The 23,614-nt window shown below is 35.6% G+C and overlaps 1 protein-coding gene across 3 annotated transcripts in view; it reads left to right on the top strand.

Moving 5' to 3' along the window:
* ORC4 (origin recognition complex subunit 4) overlaps positions 1–23,406 on the top strand; it is an 86,765-nt gene extending 63,359 nt beyond the window's left edge. For all 3 annotated transcript variants that reach the window (XM_038565137.1, XM_038565139.1, XM_038565138.1), the window contains exons 8-14: positions 590–741; positions 3,247–3,420; positions 10,984–11,070; positions 18,606–18,714; positions 19,802–19,897; positions 19,983–20,050; positions 22,331–23,406. In XM_038565137.1, the coding sequence (XP_038421065.1) occupies positions 590–741; positions 3,247–3,420; positions 10,984–11,070; positions 18,606–18,714; positions 19,802–19,897; positions 19,983–20,050; positions 22,331–22,519 (875 nt within the window). In that variant the 3' untranslated portion in view covers positions 22,520–23,406. The remainder of the gene's footprint in view (positions 1–589; positions 742–3,246; positions 3,421–10,983; positions 11,071–18,605; positions 18,715–19,801; positions 19,898–19,982; positions 20,051–22,330) is intronic.
* The last annotated feature ends 208 nt before the right edge of the window (positions 23,407–23,614 follow it).

Here is a 23,614-nt window from a genome sequence, read left to right as displayed (position 1 = left end):
TGAACTTTTCCTCTGTTGAAATACTAAAATTGTGGTGGTGGTAGCTCACAAAACCTGTGGTTTGAAAGAGTTAAAAGTGGCTTTGGCTGAATTTCATGGTTTAACAGTTACTTGTAAAGTTACAAATATTTGGGAAGATACACTTTGCATTTCTACTAACTAAACAAATCTGCTTTGAGGCAAAAGTTTTGTTCATAAGTTGGGGGGACTCCCTTTATTATTAATCCCAAAGTATTTTGGTCTATGTAGGTGTTAAGAGATCCCTGTCAGTTTGCTGATGTTAGAAGATTATATTTACACAGTTTTAAAAACAATAGTCACTTAGGTAATGTTCTTAATTTTCATCAGTAAATGACTAGAGTCTCATAATTAGACTGTGAACTAATTGAGGGCAATAGGGCTGTCTTGTGAATAATTTTTTATTGTTAAATAAATGTATAGGCTTTGCTAAGTATCCTACCCAAAATAGGTTTTCAATATATGTTTGTTGAATAGAGTTTTAACACCTTAACTGTAGTAAATAATTTGGAAATTTAAGAAAGGTTGATACAATTGCCTGTTAATATCTAAAACTCTTATTTTATCTTAGGTGACCGGTCTAGTAGCTGCCCAGTGATCTTCATATTAGATGAATTTGATCTTTTTACTCATCATAAAAACCAAACACTCCTCTATAATCTTTTTGACATTTCTCAGTCTGCACAGACTCCACTAGCAGTTATTGGTCTTACATGTAGATTGGTAAGTTTTTCTTTCTATTAAAAAATGGATTATCATATTTAGAAAATTAAACCTTAATAACTGACATAGTCACTTATGTAGGTCATTATATCAAGCATTTTTTCAAATGTGTTTCACTAGTGCCTGGTTCATTTATCCCACTTTTCAACTCAGATTGAAGAAAACAAGAAGACATTTATCACACATACTCATAAACTTATACCTTTCTCCCTCCCTCTAGTAGAATCACTGAATAAAAAATATGAAGTCAGATTATGCTAGTATAATTTCTACATTAGCAGGTAAAGAGAAAACTAAATAATCGCACCATTTTATTAAAATCTCTAATAGTTTATACTTAGGATTCTATATTTTGACAATGCTTAGACTTGAATAGAAAATGATACTGTCCCATCTTTGTGGTACACATTTCCAGAAATGAAAGGGATTACTTCTATCAAGCTGTCACAGTAGATAGTGCCTTTTTTGCTTCTTAAAGATGATTTTAGAATGATTTTTAACCATAGTCTCAATGTCACTATCACATTACTTTATGAAGACTTTTCTACATGTTGAACCTAACATACTTGGGATGACTACACAGGCCTTTTTTGTTTTTGTTGGTTATCTTCTTTTACATTATAAACTTTCTTCCTGAATTCAGGTAAAACTGGTATAGAAGAATCATCTCTCTTCTCATACTGTGGCTGCCATGAATCTGTTGTTTTCATTCTTCCTTTCCCTCTTTCATTCTTGGCAGATCTGTGGTCAGGCCCATTTACTTCTTTTTCCTTTCCTACAGCTCTTTGTTTTTTAGAAAAGTGAAATGCTTTACTAAGTCTTTTTTTTAACTAAGTCATCTTTCAATAGTCCTCCTTCCAGTGTTGTTTTTCTATGGAGCGTCTTTCTCTGTCGTGTTTTCCCCAGTGCTCTAGAGTTTATGATATATGCCTTCATAGTAAGCCTTCCTCACAGAACATCTGTCTGGTTCTTCACAGATCTTTATTCCTCCTTGCCAAAACATCAGTCACACTGCAGGAGTTAAGGAAGCATCTCCTTTCTTGCTTTAAAAAAAAAAAAGTCTTCCTTGGGTGGAAGTAGCACTGGCAAATGTTACTGACCCATTGAAGGACCAAATAAAGAATCTGTTGTTCTTTAGCAGTGTCATAATAAGCCTTTAAAAAGTCTAAATGTATGATTCTCCCAACTGTGCAATTCAAGTCTGTCTATATGTCTACGTTTATAGGAGAAAAGCAAAAGGATAGATGGATTAGTGACTTTATTAGCAAACAACCTCTTCTCTCCGGAAGTGGGTTTTTTTGGTTTTGTTTTGTTTTGTTTTTTTACTATTCCCTTTATTCCCACATTGCCAACTTCTGTCCTCAACTGTCCACTACTCTGATGTCTTTCACTTCCACCTCTTTCTTTCTCCTCCCAAGTTAAAGCTCTTAATTATTGCTTGCATAGAGTGTTGTTTCCACTGCCTTTCAGCTTCCTGCCTATATGGATGATCTAGAGCTGCTCCTTAATAGCAAATTTATAATATTGCTATCTCTATACATAATGTCTTCTCTTTTAATTATGCTGGCACTATATTTTTAACCAAAAAAAAATTCCAGGTTTTTCATTCACTTTCTCCCTACCAACTCCAAGCTGTTAATCTTGCCTGTCATCTTTTCTGGACTAACCATGATCCCATTTTGATCATTTGAATTCTTTCCTCTATTTGATACCTAGCTATTATGAAAATCATCTGGGTAGATTTTAAAATCGATAATTTAGGGCCTCACCACAGCTTTTTTTTTCCTTACAGAAAATTGATACTAAACTTGATTCCTAACTTCTTAAGGAAAAATAGCACAAATGCAAGCAGTTTCTAAATACCACTGTAAAAAAGCCAAGAGAGAGAATAACTTCTCACTGTCATGCTGTGTTCCTGCAAGTTTCCTCTCGTATAGTTTATTTCAGCTTGAATTTATAGGTAGTTTTGTGTAGAACTGAATTTTTCTTAGTTATGTATGCTACTTCTTGAGTCTTTGTTACATAAAACAATGAAGATATTTAAATTTTCAGGAATATAATAAGTCTACTGCATTTTGCCCTTTTTAAAATCTGAATTCTACATAGAATGTATGAAATTCCTTATTTAAAGTCTTGGTGTTACTGTAGCAGAGAAGTATTCAATACTAGTTACAATTTTTTGTGCAGCTATTGTTGGTCTTGGAATGCTGAAGATTAGCTGAGAATAGCATAGTAGGAAAAAGGCATGACATCACCAGGCCCACAGATGCTTAGAAGGGGATTATTAAAAGTGGCTTGCATAACTGTAAGGAAGTCAAAGGAATGATTCGAGTTTTTGAAGGCTTGCATACGTTTTTGTTTTTTGTTCTTTTTAATGCTTAATTGTGTATTATAGGATAAGCATCGTTACTTAAAGTGATAGTTCAAATATGTATGCCTCTAATATTGGTGGGTTTTTTTTTTTTTTTAACATGTAGCTAATACGGATTTTTGTTTGTTTTTAAGGATATTTTGGAACTCTTAGAAAAAAGAGTGAAGTCACGATTTTCTCACCGGCAGATACATTTAATGAATTCATTTGGCTTTCCACAGTATCTTAAAATATTTAAAGAACAATTATCTCTACCTGCAGAATTTCCAGACAAGCTCTTCTCTGAGAAGTGGAATGAGAATGTTCAGGTAACTTGGAACAGAGGCAATAAAGTTTAAATAATTTTTGTGCCTTACTTATATATACCATTGAAACCTACAAGTTTAAACAAGTCTGGAAATTAGCACAGTTTGTAATATTATTGTAGCATAAAACTGCATTAATACAAATTATACACTTTTTTGTGTTATTTTCTTTTAAAAGATATTTGAAATGTCATATGCTAATTTCTCTCTCAAAAGAGCTTTATTGGGCAGCCCGTTTGCCTCAGCGGTTTAGCGCGGCCTTCAGCCCAGGGCCTGATCCTGGAGACCCGGGATCGAGTTCCACATCGGGCTCCCTGCATGGAGCTGCTTCTCCCTCTGCCTGTGTCTCTGCCTGTGTCTCTGCCTCTCTCTCTCCGCTCTGTGTAGTCTCATGAATAAATAAATAAAATCTTAAAAAAAAGCTTTATTATTTTTTAAGATTTTATTATTCATGAGAGATACACAGAGAGAGGCAGAGACATAGGCAGAAAGAGAAGCAGGCTCCCCGTGGGATATGGAACTTGATCCCAGGACCCTGGGATCATGCCCTGAGCCTAAGGCACATGCTCAACCACTGAGCCACTCAGTGTTCCCTCTCAAAAGAACTTTAATGAGATTTTTATTTCTATCTGGCTTTTATTTTAGATTATTCTAAATAATCTAAATTATTAATATTGTTTGATACAGAAAAAATTGTTAAATTGTGAAGATTGTTAATATTTAGTGCTATGAAAGCTTTATTTTCATGAATTACAAGTTTATCTATATATTAGCTTAGTGGTTTATATCTAACTGTCCAGTACGGATCCCCCCCCCCCCCCCCCCCCCCAATTCTTGTACAATTTCAGTTTTTATTTCATTGGGTCTATTAAGTCAAGCCAGGCTTGGCACCTCTGGTTATATTGTCTGTATTGGTGAATCTCATCTTGTAGTCCCTGGAGCCCTCAGGGTCTTAGCTATCCAGGCACAATCACATGCTGATTTAAAGGTTTACTAAACCTTTTGGGCTCTGTAAATTTATCTTGAATTGGATAGCCTAACTTATATGGGCCATTCATATCAACTCTGCATACTAGCATCAGTTTACGATACGCTGACAGGAATTTTCAGTTGGCAGGAAGAAGGGAGAGAGTGTACGTGTGGGAGTGTGTTTAATAACAAAATTAAAAAACTGTTGCTGAATAAATCCCACATGGTAGAATCTCAAAAATATGGGTCTTCTGAAAGTAGAAAATAATGTAGAGTCCTTGGTCTTAAAAGAATTGGGGTAAACTGGTCTATGATATTAAATACTGATGAAGATGATTAGATCTTTGGATAATTAAAGTTGAAAAGTGTATATTCACTAGCTCTAAAAAAAATACATTGTTTTATGTCAAAGTAATAATTATTTTATTATTTTTTGTAGTTTTATTAAGTTTTTATTTAAATTTCAGTTAGTGGGGCACCTGGGTGGCTTAGTGGTTGAGCCTTTGCATTGCTCAGGTCATGATCCCAGGGTCCTAGGATTGAGTCACATATTAGGCTCCCTGGATGGAGCCTGCTTCTCCCTCTGCCTATGTCTCTGCCTGTCTGTCTTTGTCTCTCATGAATAAATAAAAATGAAATCTGTAAATTAATTAATTTCAGTTAGTTTATCTACCGTGAAATACTAGTTTTGGGTGCAGTATCCAGCAATTCATCACTAACGTATAACATGCAGTCTTTATCACAGGAGGTCCCTTCCTTATTACCCATCACCCACTTAATCCAGCCCCTGTGCACCTACTGTCCAGTACCCTCAGTTTGTACTCTGTAGTTAAGAGTCTGAGGGCACCTGGGTAACTCAGTCAGTAAAGTGTCCAACTCTTGGTTATGGTTTATGTCATGGTCTCATGTCATGAGAGTGAGTTCAAGTCTTTCCTGTGTTTGTCTCTCTTTTTACTCCCTGTGGCCCTCTTTCGTTTAAATTCCACATGGATGAAATCACATAGTATATGTCTTTCTCTGACTTATTTCCCTTACCATAATACTCTGTGGTTTCATCCATGGCATTACAAATGGCAGCATTTCATTCTTTTTTTTTTGTCTTAGGTAATATTGTATGTATACACCATAACTTCTTTATCCATTTATCTATTGATGGACATTTGGGCTCTTTCCATAATTTATTTGGCTATTGTTAGTAATGTGAGTATAAACATTCATACACAAAACTAAATTCAAAATGGATAAAAGACCTAATGAGACATGAAACCATCAAAATCCTAGAGAACACAGGCAGCAACCTCTTTGACCTTGGCCATAGCTATTTCTTATTAGATCTATCTCCTGAGGCAAGGGAAACACAAGCAGAAATGAATTTTTGGGACTTCGTCAAGATAAGAAGCTTCTGCAAAGATACGGAAACGGTCAACAAAACTAAAAGGCAACCTTCGGAATGGGAAAAGATATTTGCAAATGACCTATCTGATAAAGGGTTAGTATATAAATATATAAAGCCACTTATTAAACTCAACACCTAAGAAACAAATAATACAGTCAAGAAATGGGCAGAAGACATGAACAGACATTTTTCCAAAGAAGACCTACAGATGACTAATGGATACATGAAAAGATGGTCAATATCACTCATCATCAGGGAAAGACAAATCTAAACTACAGTGAGATGTCACATCACACCTGTCAGGATGGCTAAAATTAACACAGCAAACAATAGATGTTGATGAGGGTGTGGAGATAGGGGAACCCTCTTACACTGGTGGTGGGAATTGAAACTGGTACAGCCACTGTGGAGAACAGTATGGAAGTTACTCAAAAACAGAAATACCCTATGATCCAGCAGTTGCATTACTCTACTGTGTATTTACCCAAAGGATATACAAATACTGATTCAAAAAGCAGTCATGATTTTTAACCCTAAATATCAATATCAAATTAAAAGTGGGACCTTTGCATTTGTTTTGTTCTTAAACAGTTTTATCAGCTTTGTTGAGCTATAAGTGACAAAAATTATGTATGTTTCATCTGTACAACTTGATTTGATACACGTATACATCATGAAATACCACAGTGAAACTATTCAAAACATCCATCACCCTAGTAGTTACTATTTTCTTTTCTTTTCTTTTCTTTTCTTTTCTTTTCTTTTCTTTTCTTTTCTTTTCTTTTCTTTTCTTTTCTTTTTTCTTTCTTTCTTTCTTATGGGAGGAGGTGAGAATTCTTATAAGCTATCTTATTCTAGCAAATTTCAAGTATATGACACTATTGTTAACCATAGTCACATTTTTAGTGTTAATTATTCGATCTCCAAAATGTACTTATCTTGCATAACTGAAACTTGATTCTTGCTTTGATTATAAAATACAGTCTTCTCATCTAAGCACTGTTAATTTGGGCACTTTCCCTTTTTTAAATTGTTAATTTGGGGACTTTGCTTTTTTTAAATTAAAAGTTCACTGAACAAGGGAAGATCTGGCTGGCTCACTTGGAAGAGCATGCAACTCTTGATGTTGGGGTTGCGGGTTCAAGCCTCACATCGGGTGTAGAGATTACTAAAAGTTCACCAAATAAAATTTCGTAAGTGTATAAGAATGCATTGGTTGAAGGTACAGGTTTCCCTTATATCCATGCCCATTTTACCTCCTTTTACTACAGAGTAATTATTTGGTTTATAGCATTTCATACTAAAGGTGCTTTTACATAAAGAGTTCAAATTTTGCATATTAGTCTTTGTTTTACCTTTTCCATTTGATCTGATTGACAATTCTGTATTTTTTTCTAGTGGTACTCTACAGAATTATATGTAAAAATGGTTGATTCTATCCTTAAAATTCAGATATTGTTCTATGCTGTCCTTAGGTGTGGTTTTTCCTTCTCCCTTCTCCACAAATTAATCTTGCCTGAGACTCGGGTATTTGTCAGTCCCAGGAAGTCTTTCTGATACTCTGTCTTATTATTAAGATTATAGTCTTTAGGAACTCTTTATATTTGGTACTCCCACATTGTCCCTTTCCTTACTTAGATCCAGAGTGGAACAGAGCTCTGCATCTTTGGCCTCTGAATCCACTTTTCTGTGCCTCACTCTCAGGCTTTCACCCACAGTTCCTGAACTGATGATATTGTTAGGACAGTATGTTTTTCTGACAGTATGTGTTTCTGCTTTAGAGATTCAAATGCAATCTTTCATGGTCTTTGCTTTGCCAGGACTTTTATTCCTGTCCCTGCTTCCTTTCTTTCCTAAGATGACATCATAGCCCAGGTTGTACAGTGCTGACACCTGTCTTTGTATCCTTCCCAGCCTCTATTCCATTTTGTGCATCTGAGTAGGTATATAGAAGTGTTAATTAGATGAAAGGAATTACTCCTGAAGCATAATTCTAGATGGCTCGGAAAATGGTAACCCTGTGGCAGGAGTGTGGTTAACCCTTAGGATCATTACTGATCCTAATATCACTGAATTTAGGGGCAGATGGTAGAAGTGAATGTGAGCACTATCCTTTTGGTTTTGGGTGTTTAACAATCTTGCAGTTCTTTTATAATGTAGAACTAGTGTCACTGAAGTTTGTGTCTCTTAGTTCTAATACTTTGTTCCCTTTATCCTTACCTCATTTGCCACTTCCCTTTGGTATGCTAATGATGAACTTCACTTGAAATATTTGTCAGCACCATGGCCAGAGGCCCTGTCCAGGAAAAGTGGGGTTGCACTGAGGGAGCTATCCTTTCTCTGAGTACTGACTACCCAGCAAGTTTTTTTTTTTTTTTTTTGATACCCAGATTAAAACAAAAACAATAGTATAGATAACAAATTTCACCTATGGAATCTCATCCAAGAAATAACTTCAGGATATAGGGTTGAATCCTGCCTAACTTGAATGTTGTAGCCCTACCTACCCCGGATGAGTCAAATAAGTTAGGCAGAGTAAATACCATCACAGCATTGCAGTAGAAGAGAAATCCCTGTATGAAGGAGCATTTTAAAAGATGGTATTTAATTCTTCTCAAAGGAAATTCCCTCCCAAAGTACTATAGCTCAGTTCCAGGAATGTTTACCTACTGTCATAACCTTCCCTGTTAGCAGTAGGTGAGAAGATTCAGCAGAAATTGACTAGGAGGTTTAGTACCTATTATGCTGCCACTAAGTTATCCCTGGACAGCATCCTGAGTTTTGAGTTACCAGTAAACTGTGTTACATTCTGCTTACGATCTACCTGTGAAGAGGGCACCATCCAAGCAAACTGTACAATCAGAATAAGAACTTGCTTCTGCAACTGCTATTCATGTGTTGCATTAGTGAAAAGTTAATGTTTTGGCTTCCTTGAATAACAGGAGAGGTCTGCTTTGTTTCCATGTTCCTGTAAGGGGTGACATCAGCCATTCTCCATCTTTATTTCCCTTGCATCATTTCCTGAGCCAACTCCTATAAAGGAGTTTTCAATCCAGAGAAATAAAATCAGTCGTGTTTCAAAACCCAAGATCTTATATCTTCAGTGACTATCATAGTTAAATAAAATAGACATTCAAAGAGTGCTTTTTTTTTTTTAATAGCTTTATCTCCAGGTAGTTTCTAGTGTTTGAATCAAGGTGAAAGTGTAATAAGAGATTGTTTTAATGGCTCACATATAGATCTAGACTTTTTTTTTAAAAGCGTATTAAGTAATTAAGGAAGCAAGAAGGTGATAGCTTTCAGAAAGATGGAGAGTTGGATTCAGACCTCTATATAAGAAGAAAGAGTATAGGTTAACCCTTTAAAGCATCATGTGGAAGAAAAGCAGTTAACCAGCTATTCTTTTTTTTTTTTTTTTTAAACCAGCTATTCTTAAAAATAACTGAATTCTTACAGAGAAAATTTCTTTTATCAATATTTTTATCCCAGGCGATTTTTTTAATATTTTCAACAGCACTACAGTTAATTGCCAAAAGTTTTTTTATGTGTATTACTTTGCTTTATTATTTTATGTTCATCTACTGTACTTTCAAAGGGTACTTGATCCTGTTTATGATAAAAAGATATGTATAGTAATAGCAAACAAATGCTGTTAAAGTCAAAGAGAGGGGATCCCTGGGTGGCGCAGCGGTTTGGCGCCTGCCTTTGGCCCAGGGCACGATCCTGGAGACCTGGGATCGAATCCCACATCGGGCTCCCAGTGCATGGAGCCTGCTTCTCCCTCTGCCTGTGTCTCTGCGCCTCTCTCTCTCTCTGTGACTATCATAAATAAATAAAAATTAAAAAAAAAAATTTATAAAAAAAAAAATAAAGTCAAAGAGAATAGTGAAAGCAATGACAAAGGAATGGGGACTTCAGCTAGGATAATGGGATAATGTATTCACTGAGTGCATAAAACTTTATTCCATTATACTAGAATTTATTCCTGAATTTGGATCTTCTTGCAGTAGAAGTAGAGGCAAACCAGTATCATCTCTAGAAAATGAGGTTTTATGGGTTTTTGTTTAAGAAAAAGAATCCTTATTCCTTGCAGATGATTTTTGAGAATTTATGTCAGTCTTCCCCAGGCTATTTTTGGCTCTGCCAGCTGTTAATTTCCTTTCCTTACTTCTGACTTTTTGTTTAATGCTAAATGTACCTTTTCATTAATTCTAATTCATTGCGGTCACTTGGCTATTTAGATAACAGCCTTTTCAAGAGGCTTATTGATCTCCAAATTTCCAAAGCGATTAGCTTCTCAAAATATATTTTAGTTTGCACTATTTACATTGTTGATCACTACTTCCTTCCCCTTGGTTTAATTGCTCTCTCTTAGATTCTCTTCCAGTCTTCAATATCTTTCTCAGTCTTTTTGCTCTTCTTTTTCCATTTACTTCTTAAATATTAATAATCAAGTTTCACTTCTTGACCACATCTTCATTCTTTTTAGGATATTCTGTCCCCAAAATACCATTTATGATTTTTTTCTTCCCTCTTAAGCCTTTGCTTTTCCACAAGTCACTATTTGACTTTCCATCAGACCATGTCTTCTATAAATGTCTTAATTCTCTACTTACACTATTAATTCAGACCCTTTTTGTCTCTAATATGGATAGTTGCAGTGTCCTACAATTAGGTTTTTCTGTCCTTGTCTTACCATGAAATCACTTTGCCAATAACTGAAACTCAGGGTTACATGACTAATCATCTTCTGTCAGTATGCCACGATCTTTCTGCATTGCTCATGTTGTTCCCTATAATGCTTTCTTTTTAGCTTATTGACTCATACGGTTTAAGCATTCTTTGTATTGCTTTACCTTTTTTCCCCAAATATGGTAATTCTTACTCTGTTGTGTTTTGTGCTGAGTTTTGATCATCCCCCTGGTATGACTGTATAGTTTCCCTTTTTACACCAGAAAGTTTGGGATAGGTATTATGTTTTATTTTTGTGATATTTAATTAACATAAAGGGTTAAGAAGAAAATTAATAGACTAGAAATTTCATTTTGATTTTTGTATCCTGCAAATAAAACCAACGCCTATTTAATAATGAATAAATAATCAGATAGAGTTAATGAGGTACACCAACCAGTGAGGCACATTATAGTTAGGTTTTAAACTGCCTTCTTCCTTATCTTTTTTTTTTTTTTCTCTCTCTCTAGTGTCTCATGGAAGATAGAAGTGTGCGAGAAGTACTACAAAAGCATTTCAATGTCAGCAAAAACCTACGGTCATTACACATGCTATTGGTTTGTATTCATTTTATTTTTGCTACTTATTTCACCAGGTAATTACATTTTGATGGGAATTGGATTGAATTTACAGATAAATTTTGGGAGAATTACCATGATTACTATGTTGAATCTTCTAATCTGCAATCTTCCAATCTGGAATATGGTACATTTCTCCTTTTATTTAGTTTTTCTTTGATTTGTTTAATCATTTTATAATTTTTACCACAAAGACTTTTTATATGGTTAAAATGTATACTTAAGTATTTAATTATTTTTTGGAAATGATACTTTGTAAATATATTTAAATGACATCTTGTTTTTAATTGTTTTCAATATGTTCATTGTTAGTATACAGAAATATATTTGTTTCTAATGGTATCGTAAATGTCTGTGACTACTAAAATTTGTGGCTGCTAGTATAAATATGTCCAGGTACTTTGAAGCAATTTTGCAAATTAGATATTTAGGGAAACTCAGATGCACAAGACAGCATATACAAGATTATTTAGAGCAATGCTGTTTATAATTGCAAAAAAAAAAAAAAAAGAAAATGACAGCTGTCAAGGGAAAGAATAAATTGAGTATACATGAAGGAATGTAATAACAGAAAAAAATGAATGAGCTGGAAGTGATACCTCAACATGCATAAGTTCTCAGAATAGATGTTCAGTGAAGAAAGTTACAGAGGTACAATATGATATTTATATAAAACTTAGAAATTAGTCTGTGTTGTCTAAGAATATATACGTATTCATACATATGTTTTTGTTTTCTATGCATAAATACTTACAAATGCAGTTGTTGGATTGTACAGTAGTTCCATTTAATTTTTGAGTAATCTACATACTATTTTCCATACTGACTGTACCAATTTATATTCCCCCTAACAGCAGGAGGGTTCCTTTTTCTCCATATCCTCCGTAACACTTGTTCTTATCTTTTTGATACTAGCATTCGGATAGGTATGAGGTAATCTCTCATTGTGATTTCGATTTGTCTTATTCTGATGATTAGTGAGGTTGAGCATTTTTTCATGTGTCTGTTGGCCATCTGTATTATGTCTTTGGAAGTGTCTGTTCAGCTCCTTGCCCACTTTTTAATCCAATCGTTTTGGGTTCTGGTGTTGAGTTCTATGAGTTCTTTATGTATTTTGGATACTAACCTCCTAATCAAATATATTTACAAATATGGGAGAAGTAATGAGATTGACTTTTTGGTTTGTTGATGATTCCCTTTACTGTGAAAAGTATTTTAGTTTTATATAGTCTGACTTGCTTTTTTTTGTTGTTGTTGTCCTCACATAAACGCAGTTATAAAAAAATATGCTGAGACAGATATCCAAGAGTTTACTGACAAGAGTATTTTTTAAAGAGTTTTATGGTTGCAGGCCTTGTATTTAGGTCTTTAATCCATTTGGTGTAGGAAAGTGGTCCAGTTTCATTCTGTTGAATGTCACTGTCCAATTTCCCAATACCATTTATTAAAGAGACTATCTTTTCCTCATTCTATATTTTTGCCTTTTTGTCATAGATTAATTAACCATAAACCTGTGACTTTATTTTTTATTCAACTATTCAGTTCCGTTGATCTATGGGGCTGTTTCCATGACAGTAGCATACTGTATTGATTACTATAGCTTTGTAGTATAGTTTGAAATCTGGGAGTGTGATACTTCCAGGTTTGTTCTTTCTGAAGATCACTGGCTATTCCAGGGTCCTTTGTGGTTTCATACAAATTTTAGGATTATTTCTTCTAGTTCTGTGAAAACCGTTACTGGTATTTAGATAGAGATTGCATTGAAGCTGTAGATTGCTTAGGGTAGAACAAACATTAACAATGTTAGTTCATGAGCATGGTATATTTTTCCATTTATTTGTGTCATTCTCAGTTTCTTTAATCAGTGTCTTAACAGGTTTTAGAGGACGGGTTTTTTACCTCATTGGTTAGTTAAATGTCTTCCTAGATATTTTGTTCTTTTTGATGCAGTTGTAAATGGGATTGTTTTCTTAATTTCTCTTTCTGCTAGTTTGTTGTTAGTGTACAGAAACACAGCAGGTTTCTGCGTATTAATATTTTATCCTGCGACTTTACTGAAGTTTTGTGTTGGTTCTAATGGTTTCTTGGTGAAGTCTTTAGAATTTCCTGCCCTAGTATTATATCATCTGCAAGTAGTGACAGTTTCACATTTTTCTTAAGCAATTTGGATGCCTTTTATTTCTTGTCTGATTACTGCAGTTAAGACTTCCAGTACCATGTTTATTTTATTTTATTTTATTTTTTAAGATCTATTTATTTATTCATGAGAGAGAGAGAGGCAGAGACATAGGCAGAGAGAGAAGCAGGCTCCTCACAGGGACCCTGATGTGGGACTCAATCCCCAGACCCGAGATCATGCCCTGAGCCAAAGGCAGACGCTCAACCGCTGAGCCACCCAGGGGTCCCAAGTACCATGTTTAATAATAAAAGTTTGAGAGTCTGCATCCTTGTCTTGTTCCTGACCTTAAAGGAAAAGCTTTCAGCTTTTTACCTTTTGAGTATGATCCTGGTTGTGGATTTTCACGCATGGCCTTTACTGTATTGAGGTATGTTCCTTCTATATAACTTTGTTAAGTGCTTTTATCCTGAATGGATATTGAATTTTGCCAAGCTTTTCTGCATCTCTTTTGCCAATTGTATGATTTTTATGCTTCATTTTGTTAATATGGTGCATCATATTGATTGATTTGTGAATATTGAGCCAGCATTGGATCCCTGGAATAAATCCCACTTGATCATGATGAATGATCCTTTTAATATATTGTTTTCAGTTTGCTAATATTTTGTTGAGGATATTTGCATCTGTGTTCATCAGGAATATTGGCCCGTAATACTCTGTTTCTGTAGTGTCTTGGTGTGGTTTTGGTATTAGTCTAATGCTGGCCTCGTAGTCATTCTTCCCTCTTCGGTTTTTTGGAATAGTTTGAGAAGTATGGGTATTAACTCTGAATATTTGGGAGAATTCACCTGCGAACCTATCTGGTCCTAAAATTTTATTTCTTGGGAGTTGTTATCATTTTTTAAGGATTTATTTTATTTTAGAGCATGAGCTGAAGGGGCAGAGGGTGAAGAAGAGAGAATCTCAAGCCAACTCCACACTGAGTGGAAAGCCCGACATAGGGCTGGATCTCCTGACCCTAAGATCACAACCTGAGCAGAAACCAATAGTTGGGTGCTTAATCCACTACCACCACCCAGGTGCCCCAGAGAAGTTTTTAAATTACTTTTTTGATTTTGTTACTAGTAGTTCAGATTTTCTGTTTCTTCCTGATTCAATCTTAGAAGATTGTGTGTTTCTAGGAATTTATCCATTTCTTCTAGGTTGTACATTTTGTTGGTGTATAAATTTTCAAGGTGGTCTCTTGAAATCCATTGATTTCTGTGGTGTCAGTTGTAACTTCTCTTTTATTTCTGATTTTGAGTCCTCTTTATATCTTGATGAATCTTTCTAAAGGTTTATCAATTTTGTTTGTCTTTTCAAACAGCCAGCTCTTAATTTCATTGATGTTTTTTCTGGATTTTTAAAAATTTCTTATTTGTTTTCATTCCGATCTGTATTCCTCCCTTGTTCTGTTCTTCTTTTTCTACTTCTTTTAAATGTCACATTAGATTCTTTCATTGAGGTTTCACTTGTTTCTTTAGGTAGGCCTGTTTCAGTCATATCACCTTCCTCCTCAGACTGCTTTTGCTCTGACCCAAAGATTTTTGGAACACTGTTTCCCTTCTCATTTGTCTCCATGTATTTTTCTGTTATCTCTGATTTCTTTCTTGACTCATTGGTTGTTTAGTAGTATGTTATTTGGTTTCCACATGTTTGTGGTTTTTCTAGGTTTTTTTCTTGTGATTGATTTCCTGTTTCATACCATTGTGCTTGGAAAAGATGCTTGATACGATTTCAGTCTTATTAAATTTATTGAGACTTGTTTTCTGGCCTAACGTAACTTGTCCTGGAGAATGTTCCACGTGCACTTAAAAAGAACGTGTTTGGTGTCTTGTGCTGGTTTTGGATGGAATGATCTGTATGTATCTGCTGAATCCATCTGGCTAGTGTATTTTTTGTTGTTGTTTTTAGATTTTTATTTATTTGTTCGTGAAAGACACAGAGAGGCAGGTTCATCACAGGGAGCCCAGTGTGGGACTTGGTCCTCTGGGATCACTCCCTGAGCCAAAGGCAGATGCTCAACCACTGAGCCACCCTGGCTAGTGTGTTTTTAAGGCCAGTGTTTCCTTAATTGATTTTCTGACTGGATGATCTGTGTATTGATGTAAGTGAGGTGTTAAATTATAATTAACATATAAAATTATAGTATTACATTCAGTTTCTCCCTTTGTGTGTGTTAATATTTGCTTTATATGTTCAGGTGCTTCGGTGTTGGGTGCATATATATTTACAGTTATATTCTCTTACTGGATTGATCCCTTTATCATTACATGATGTTGTTTGTGTCTTAGCACAGTCTTTGTTTTTTTTAAGGTCTGTTTTGCTTGGTACAAGTATCGCTATCCTGGCCTTTTGTTTGTATGTTTGTATCTATTTGCATGGAATATCTTTTTCTGTCCCTACACTTTCAGTGTGTGGGTATTCTTAGGTCTGAAGTGAATATTGTATAGGCAGCATATAGATGGTTCTTGTTTTTATTTTTAATCTGTTCAGCATCCCTATGCCTTTTGATTGGTGCACTTAATCCATTGACATTAAAAGTGCTTATTGGCATGTATGCACTTACTGCCCTTTCATTGTTTTCAGTTGTCTTTATAGTTCTTTTCTGTTCCCTTCTTCTCTTGCTCTCTTCCCTTGTGATTATATGATTTTCTTTAGTATTATGTTTGGATTCCTTTCTCTTTATTTTTTGTGTATCTGTTTTAAGTTTTTGGTATGTGGTTATAAGTTGGTAGTTGCTTAAATTCAAAAGCATTTTAGGGGCGCCTGGGTGGCTCAGTTTTTTAATCATTCAGCTCTTAATCTTGGCTCAGATCTCAATCTCAGGGTTGTGTGTTCAAGCCTCTCATTGGGCTAACCAATTTACCAGTGAAATTTTGTCATTCATAATTTTTTTTTTACTTCCTCTTAGGGCCTTTTCATTTTTGCTTAAAGAAGTGCCTTTACCATTTCTTGTAAGGCTGGTTCAATGATGATGAATTCCTGTATCTTGGAAACTTTTTTTCTCTCCAATTCTGAATAGTAATTTTGCTATGTAGTATATTATTGGTTGTAGGTTTTTTCCTTTCAACACTTTGAATATTATGTATTTTGTTTGAATATTATATATTAGACCTCCTTGGATTACTCTTCTTTAGGGCTTTCTGTACTTCCTGGCCCTGGATGTCTTGTTTCCTTTCCCAGATTAGGGAAGTTTTCAGCTATCATTTCTTCAAATAAGAAGTAATTTTTCTTTTCTTTTTTTAAGATTTTATTTACTTATTCATGAGATACACAGAGAAAGAGGCAGAGAAGGCAGAAGGAGAAGCAGGCTCCTTGCAGGGAGCCCGATATGGGACTTAATCCCCTGATCCCAGGATCACTCTCTGGGCCGAAGGCAGACACTCAGCCTCTGTGCCACCTAGGTGTCTCTCTTCAAATAAGTTTTCTGCCCCTTACTCTCATCCTTCTCCTTCTGGGACCACTAGAGGTGAATGTCTGTATGGTCGATGTTGTCTTCATGATCCCTTAACATATTCTCATATTTTAAACTCCTTTTCCTCCTCTGTGCTGTACAACTTGGGTTCCATTACCTTGTCTTCAGATTGCTCATCCATTCTTCTGCATCTTTTAATCTGTTGTTTACTTCAAATTATTATATTCTTCAGCTATGATTGATTCCTTTCTATATTTCTTAGCTCTTTGTTGAAGTTCTCACTAAGTTCATCCACTTGTTTCCCAAGTGTGGTAATCATCTTTCTGACCATTATTTTGACATCTTTACCAGGTAGATTGCTTAAATAACTCTATTATTTAGTTCTTTTTCTGAGGTTTCATCATTTTTCATTTGGAACATACTCTTCTGTCTCATTTTATCTGAATCTTTGTGTTTGCTTATATTGGGTAGCTGTGTCTCCTGGTCTTAAAAGTAGTGGCCTTATATAGAAGTCATTCTCTGGAGCCCAGACGTACAATCTGTTCTGGTCATTAGACCCTGGAGCTTCAGGGCTGTTTCATATTGGCTACTTGCACTTCTCTCTTGTCACTGGGCCACAGCTGCTGAGAGCACTCGTCAAGGCTGGTTCCTGGCCCATATGGCTGCAGTGCCTCATCACAACTACTACAGGCACACCAGTGTGTAGAGCTGGCCCCAGCCCAGGTGGCTGAGAGACCCAGCTGCAGCTGCTGAGGGCAGGTGGGTTGGGCAGCCCCCATGTGGCTCATTGTGAGATCTCTCCATGACATTTGTGTGCTTGCTAGTGGGTGGGGTTGGCTCCCCTTCCCTTGGGTAGGACTTATTTAGAAGGGGAACTTAGCTGGGTGGGTGATTCTGATGGTGCAATTCCACAGGGGGATGGCCCTGGCATGGATAGTGGTGCTAACCAGGTTGATGGATAGTGTCACAACTGGCTCTTGGAAGCATGTAACTAGCTTCGCTGAAGAAAAACAAGAAAAATAGTACTGCTAGCACTTTCATTCCCAAAGAAAGCTCCTATAGATCCCTGTCTCTCCAGCATTATGTATACTTTATATTAGTCAGTATACCTTCATATGTGGCCCAGATGTTTTTCAAACTGCTGCCTCTGAGCAATTGAAATTGTGTGTGGGCCCTGTAAGAATGGAGTCTCCATTTCCTATCATCCTCTGGCTCTGCCAGAATGAAGCCCCACTGATTTTCAAAGCCAAACATTATGGAGACTCCTCTTTCTGTGCGGATACCCAAGGCAGAGGGTGCCCAATATGGGGTTTGAACCCCTCACTCCTCAGGAAGGATTTCCACACCTCCTGCCTGTGGGTCACTGCACTGGGTATTTGAGTTCCTACCCCAACCACATCTCTGCTTCTTTTACCCTTCTCAGTGTGGCTTTTAAAAGTATCTTTAGCTGCAAAAAAAAAACCCAAACAAAAACAGAACAAAATCTTCAGCTGCTACTTTTCAGGGCATTCTCAGAGTTGCTTTATATGTAATTGCAGCCTTGGTGTGTCCATGAGGAGGTGAGCTCAAGGTACTTCCCTGCTCCATTTTCCCCATGAAATCAAAATAACCTTTTAATAGAGTTCTTTACCTATTTTGGATCTCTTCTTGCCCTCCTCTTTTCTAAATGTTTTTCTTTTGAGAAATTGTGAATTAAATATATAAGTGGGAAGAGATAGAGAGCAGCAAGAACTTTTTTTTTATGCTTTACATTTATAGAGTTATATAGCATATGTATTAAAATACTATATTTTAATAGAGCCAAGTATGAGAATACCTTTCCCAAGCATTGATACTAACTCTCCCATAAGAATAGACTCCAAATTAGATTTTCAGTAATTCAGTAGTATCTCCAGAATGCCTAATAAACCTGTGTTTTTCTGATCCACATTTCCCTAGATGCTCGCTTTAAATCGTGTAACAACATCACACCCATTTATGACTGCAGCAGATCTGATGGAGGCAAACCAGTTGTGCAGCATGGATTCTAAAGCAAATATTGTACATGGTGAGAAACCTGCTTAGTTTTTTTTTATAAGTCTACGTTAATGGAGTTCTTTCAAAACTATACTTAACTATAACACAGAATACTTTTATACTCATAGAGCCTTTAACTCAGCCCTGCAAAAGGTATCATCACCCACATTTAAAGTGAAAGAAACTTGAGGCGCCTGGGTGGTTCAATTGGTTAGGTGTCTGCCTTCCACTCAAATCATGATCTCAGGGTCATGGGATCAAGCCCTACATCAGTTGTTCAGTAACGAGTCTGCTTCTCAACCTCTCCCTCTCCCTCTGCAATCTCTCTGACTCTCAAATGAGTTTATTTTATTCTTAAAATAAAATCTTAAAAATAAAAAACAAAGTGAAAGAAACTTGATACTCTGCCTCCCTTGCTACACTGGATATCCAGCTAAGACTTGTATTGCAGGCATTCACATTGCATCAAGTTCTGCTAAAGAGCATTGGCATTGAAGCGTTCACTATGCCTTTAAAGAATATAACAAATTTTCTTCTCTCCAGGAAAAAAATTTTAGATATAATTTCTACATGTTTAGGGTTTCTCTGAATAATCAAGGACCCTATGTGATTTAAAGTTCATAATTGTAGGGTCACCAGGGTGGCTCAGTGCATATGCCTTCGTCTCAGGTCATGATCCCAGAGTCCTGGAATAGAGCTTCGCTTTGGGCCCTCTGCTCAGTGGGGAATCTACTTCTCTCTCTGTCTTTCTCTCTCTCTCTCAAACAAAAAATTAAAAATGAAGTACATAATGGTAGTTTCAGTTTATGTTTATTATGGGACATATGAGAAGTGCTTGATAATATTCTCTCATCCTTAAAACATCTCTGTAAGCTTTATGCTTCTTAGTTTGCTCTTATTTGTAAGCTACACAAACGCAGGAAGCTTGAACAGTTTGCTTAAGATTGTATAAGTTAGAGTGATTGAAACGCATTTGAACCTGGGGAAGGTCTTGATCTCCTGCCATCCCTCAAAACCATTGTCTTTGACTCTGTCATTCTATTTGGAGGAGAGTTCTTTCAATCTTATGAATCAGTAAGTTAATATAAAACTCATAATTTGTTTTCCTTTTACTCTAGGTCTTTCAGTCTTGGAAATCTGTCTTATAATTGCAATGAAACATTTAAATGACATCTATGAAGAGGAACCCTTTAATTTTCAAATGGTCTATAACGGTGAGATGGGACTTTGGTGGTTTCTTTCTGACTGTACCTCACTGCTTATTTGAGGGTGTTAATGTTGGTATTGCTTTCTGTCCAGAATTTCAGAAGTTTGTTCAAAGGAAGGCCCATTCTGTTTATAATTTTGAAAAACCTGTTGTCATGAAGGTAAGACTTAAGTTACACTGTTCTTTTTCTACATACAGGTATATTTTTACATCCAGTTTGGTTGTATATGTCATAGTTGCACGCTTATTAATTTTGTAACATTAGGTGTTTATCTTAGAAATTTTTTTGCATAGCAGACAAAAATTACCTCAAAATGAAATCTTTGAATAATCTGAAGCAGCCAGTTGTTCCCAGTTTGTGGAAGTATACTGCCCTCTACTGTCTGTTTCCGGCCCTGCATGGTGCAAAGAACTAGACGTTACACTGCATGGATAAAATTCTGTCCCTTTACAACTCAAAGGTTGGCTTTATAATCTTAGCAGTAAAAAGACAAAAATGCAGGTATTAGCCATTAAGAAACTAGAGTAAAATATCATAGACTAGTGAGGACATACAAAGTGTTATTAGGGGTTAGTTAAGTTATGAGTTTTAAAACTTAAGAAATTTCATTAGAACATACAATTGTCCACTAGAAATATGTGAGCCACATAACGTAACTTTGGATTTTCTAGTACCAACAAAAAAAGTAAAAAGAAATTAAATTAAGTTTAATGACAAATTTTACTTGACCTAATATACCAAAAATATTTTAATCTATAATCAATACAGAAAATTATTAATGAAATATTTTATCTTCTATTTTTTAAAAATTACATGTGTTTACACTTAACACGCATCTTAATTTACTAAATATTCATTGGAAATACTTGCTCTTTAGATTTCATAAAATTTGTAGCTGAAGAAGATTTACATTCTGAAATTGTTCCAAACTAACTTAAAATTTTATAATTGACTCGAGTATCAGATTTTAAATTAAAATTAATGATAAACTTAAATAAAAAACCAAGTTCCACGAAAAGCAGTAGCCATCTGTGGTTCCCTTACTGGACAGTGCAGTTCTAGAGGACTTTATGGGGAAAAGCATCTTCTTTCCTTTCATCCCTCCCTCTTTTCTTTTCTTCTTTCTTTTCTTTTCTTTTTAAAACTGGCCCCATAAGTTCTTTATCATTCTTTATAGGCCTTAGTGATCAGACTTGTATTTTTTATACCAACTAAAAAATGTGAGTACAAGGCAATTACCATTTCTTGAGAACAACAGGGAAAGAATTTAGCCTACTGGAGGTTGTTTTTTTTTTTCCCATTCCTAATGTCCATGTCTGCCTGATAGTCATAGTTTGTGGAGGTTGTATTAGTACAAAGGGTTACATGAACATTTAAATTCTTGTGATTTGTATCTGCTCATATCTTAATTTTAAATAAAGTATTTTCCTCCCTAGAAATACTTTAAATCTCTGTTTTATTCAGCTCCAATAATACCTGCAGCTTCCAGTGTTTTCTCATTTTCAGAAACAAGTGGTGTCTGAATTATTTCTCTTTTCATCAGAAGACTTTTTATGATACATAAAGAATAAATTCCAAAGTTTTTTGTTTTTTGTTTGTTGTTGTTGTTGTTGTTACAATGTGGTTGTAAGGATTAAAAGCTCCAGAATCTATTTCATTTTGTCAGTATTTAATGGTTATTATGTCATGACTTAATGGTTTGTTTTCATACTCTAATAAAATACCTAAAACAATCAGGGTTGGAAAAGACATAATACATGAATATTAGAGGTAAGAGGAAACAGTAAACAGCTCTTTTGGGGAGGGAGATGGAAGAGAAGGCTGTTTTGACAGGTCGTGGCATGTGCTTCAGACTTCTTAGGGAAAAAGGAACCTGTCTTTCCGTCGTGCCCATACCACTCTGCTGAACCATTTATTTTATAGGATCAGCTGAACAGTCATGGTGTACTGCTAGGGATCATTCCTGCCTCTGGCTTTTTTTCATCTATGTTAAGCTTCTACATAGCAACGTTTTACAAAACTAAAAAGAGAATGTAAATGGCAATTTGAATGACCTAAGTAATTAGTTAAAAATTGACTAGTCTTACCAGATGTTAGGTTTTCATAGAAAGAGCTAGAAGCCCTTCCTTTAAATTCAGAACTAGCAGGTGTTAGATACAGAATGAGCTTTGGAAGAAAAACTATATTGTGCAGACTGAATTAGAGTTTGCCCTGTTCACATTCAACAGTGCAAAGACAGATAATTGTATATTGACACTCCTTCACCTGATAGATGAAGTTTTTATGAGGTTGATGAGAGTGGTTTTTGAGCCCTGCTAATTTCTATTAAGTTTTGTTTCCTGGCACTCTGTTCTACAGTTGACCACAACCCTCATTGTTCCCTAGATTAACTTTATTTACTTCCTCTATTCAACCTTAACTATTTCTTTCATCTTTCAGGCTTTTGAACACTTACAACAATTAGAATTAATAAAGCCCATGGAAAGGACTTCGGTAAATACACAGAGAGAGTACCAGCTGATGAAACTCCTTTTGGATAATACTCAAATTATGAATGCTTTGCAGAAATACCCCAACTGTCCTACAGATGTTAGGCAGTGGGCAACATCCTCACTAAGCTGGTTATGAATATAACCAGTGGCTTCAGTTATGAAGTTTCAGGCATACTTTTCTAAGGAACTCAAAGCTATTGTCCTTTAACAAGATATGTTACTACATTTTCTTATATTTATAAACCTGTATTTTTGTATTTATGGGGACTGTTACACATGTAGTATCTGGGCTTTGTCTTGCCTTTGAGTCATGGGCAGTTACCATTCCAGTGAGTTAGATTATCTTGTAAGTAGCAGTTCAAAGAAATAAATGTGACTGTTTTAGGGAATGAACCATATGTTTATTTAATACTTGTCAAGTATTCATGTAGTATATTTGAAGAGTTCGTTTCAACCCAGCAGCCAAGTGCTCTTACAAATCCTAAAGCAGTAAAGAAACAATGGGAAGAGTTGAGGTGTACTGAGTAATCTTTTGGTCCATTGGGAGGTGCTGTATTTTTTTTTTTCCTCTATCCATGGAAAATTTGGATTCTATCCCAGACCCAGGTCTTCTAGTTCAGAAGACTGAACAGTTTGGCCCGAAGGTAGTTCACATGGAAGAAAAAGGTGAAAAGTTCGAATATGAATTTCTTCCAGGCTTCTTTTCAAAAGGTGGTACTTATTCATATTGTCTATAGAAGAATGCCTTGTAGAATTTTTTAAAAGGCAAATTCTTGGGCCTGTCACAGTCCCAAAAGAACAAAATTTGTCTTTTTAACGGGGACTTTAGGAAATCCCTGGAAAAATATTCCCGCAATTAATGTGAAGTGTTTGGCACTATTAACTAAACTCATTTGTATCAAAAATTAAATCCCTAAAGGGAATGTGGAAGTGCTCACCTTACAGATTCAGGAGTTCAGGCAGGAACTCATTCAGGTGTCTGTTTAAAGTGCAATTTAATAAACATTTGCTAAGTGGTAGTGACTTCATTTGTTCAAGAATATTTTATTGCCTGTTTTCATGGAAGGTTTACAAAAGACCATCCATATCCTTGTGTAGTTCATAATCCTTTTAACTGTCAAACACGCTGTGATATTCAGGGACTATTATTTTACAGTTGAGAAAACTAACATAGTAGTGGCAGTGTTCGGAATCAACACAGGTAGCGAATGATTGACAGACCCTGAAATTC

Source organism: Canis lupus, chromosome 19 (genome assembly GCF_011100685.1).
Source record: "Canis lupus familiaris isolate Mischka breed German Shepherd chromosome 19, alternate assembly UU_Cfam_GSD_1.0, whole genome shotgun sequence".
In the NCBI taxonomy this organism is placed as follows: Eukaryota; Metazoa; Chordata; class Mammalia; order Carnivora; family Canidae; genus Canis; species Canis lupus.
The sequence above is the reverse complement of the archived record's forward strand: the minus strand, read 5'-3'. Positions and strand labels throughout refer to the sequence as shown.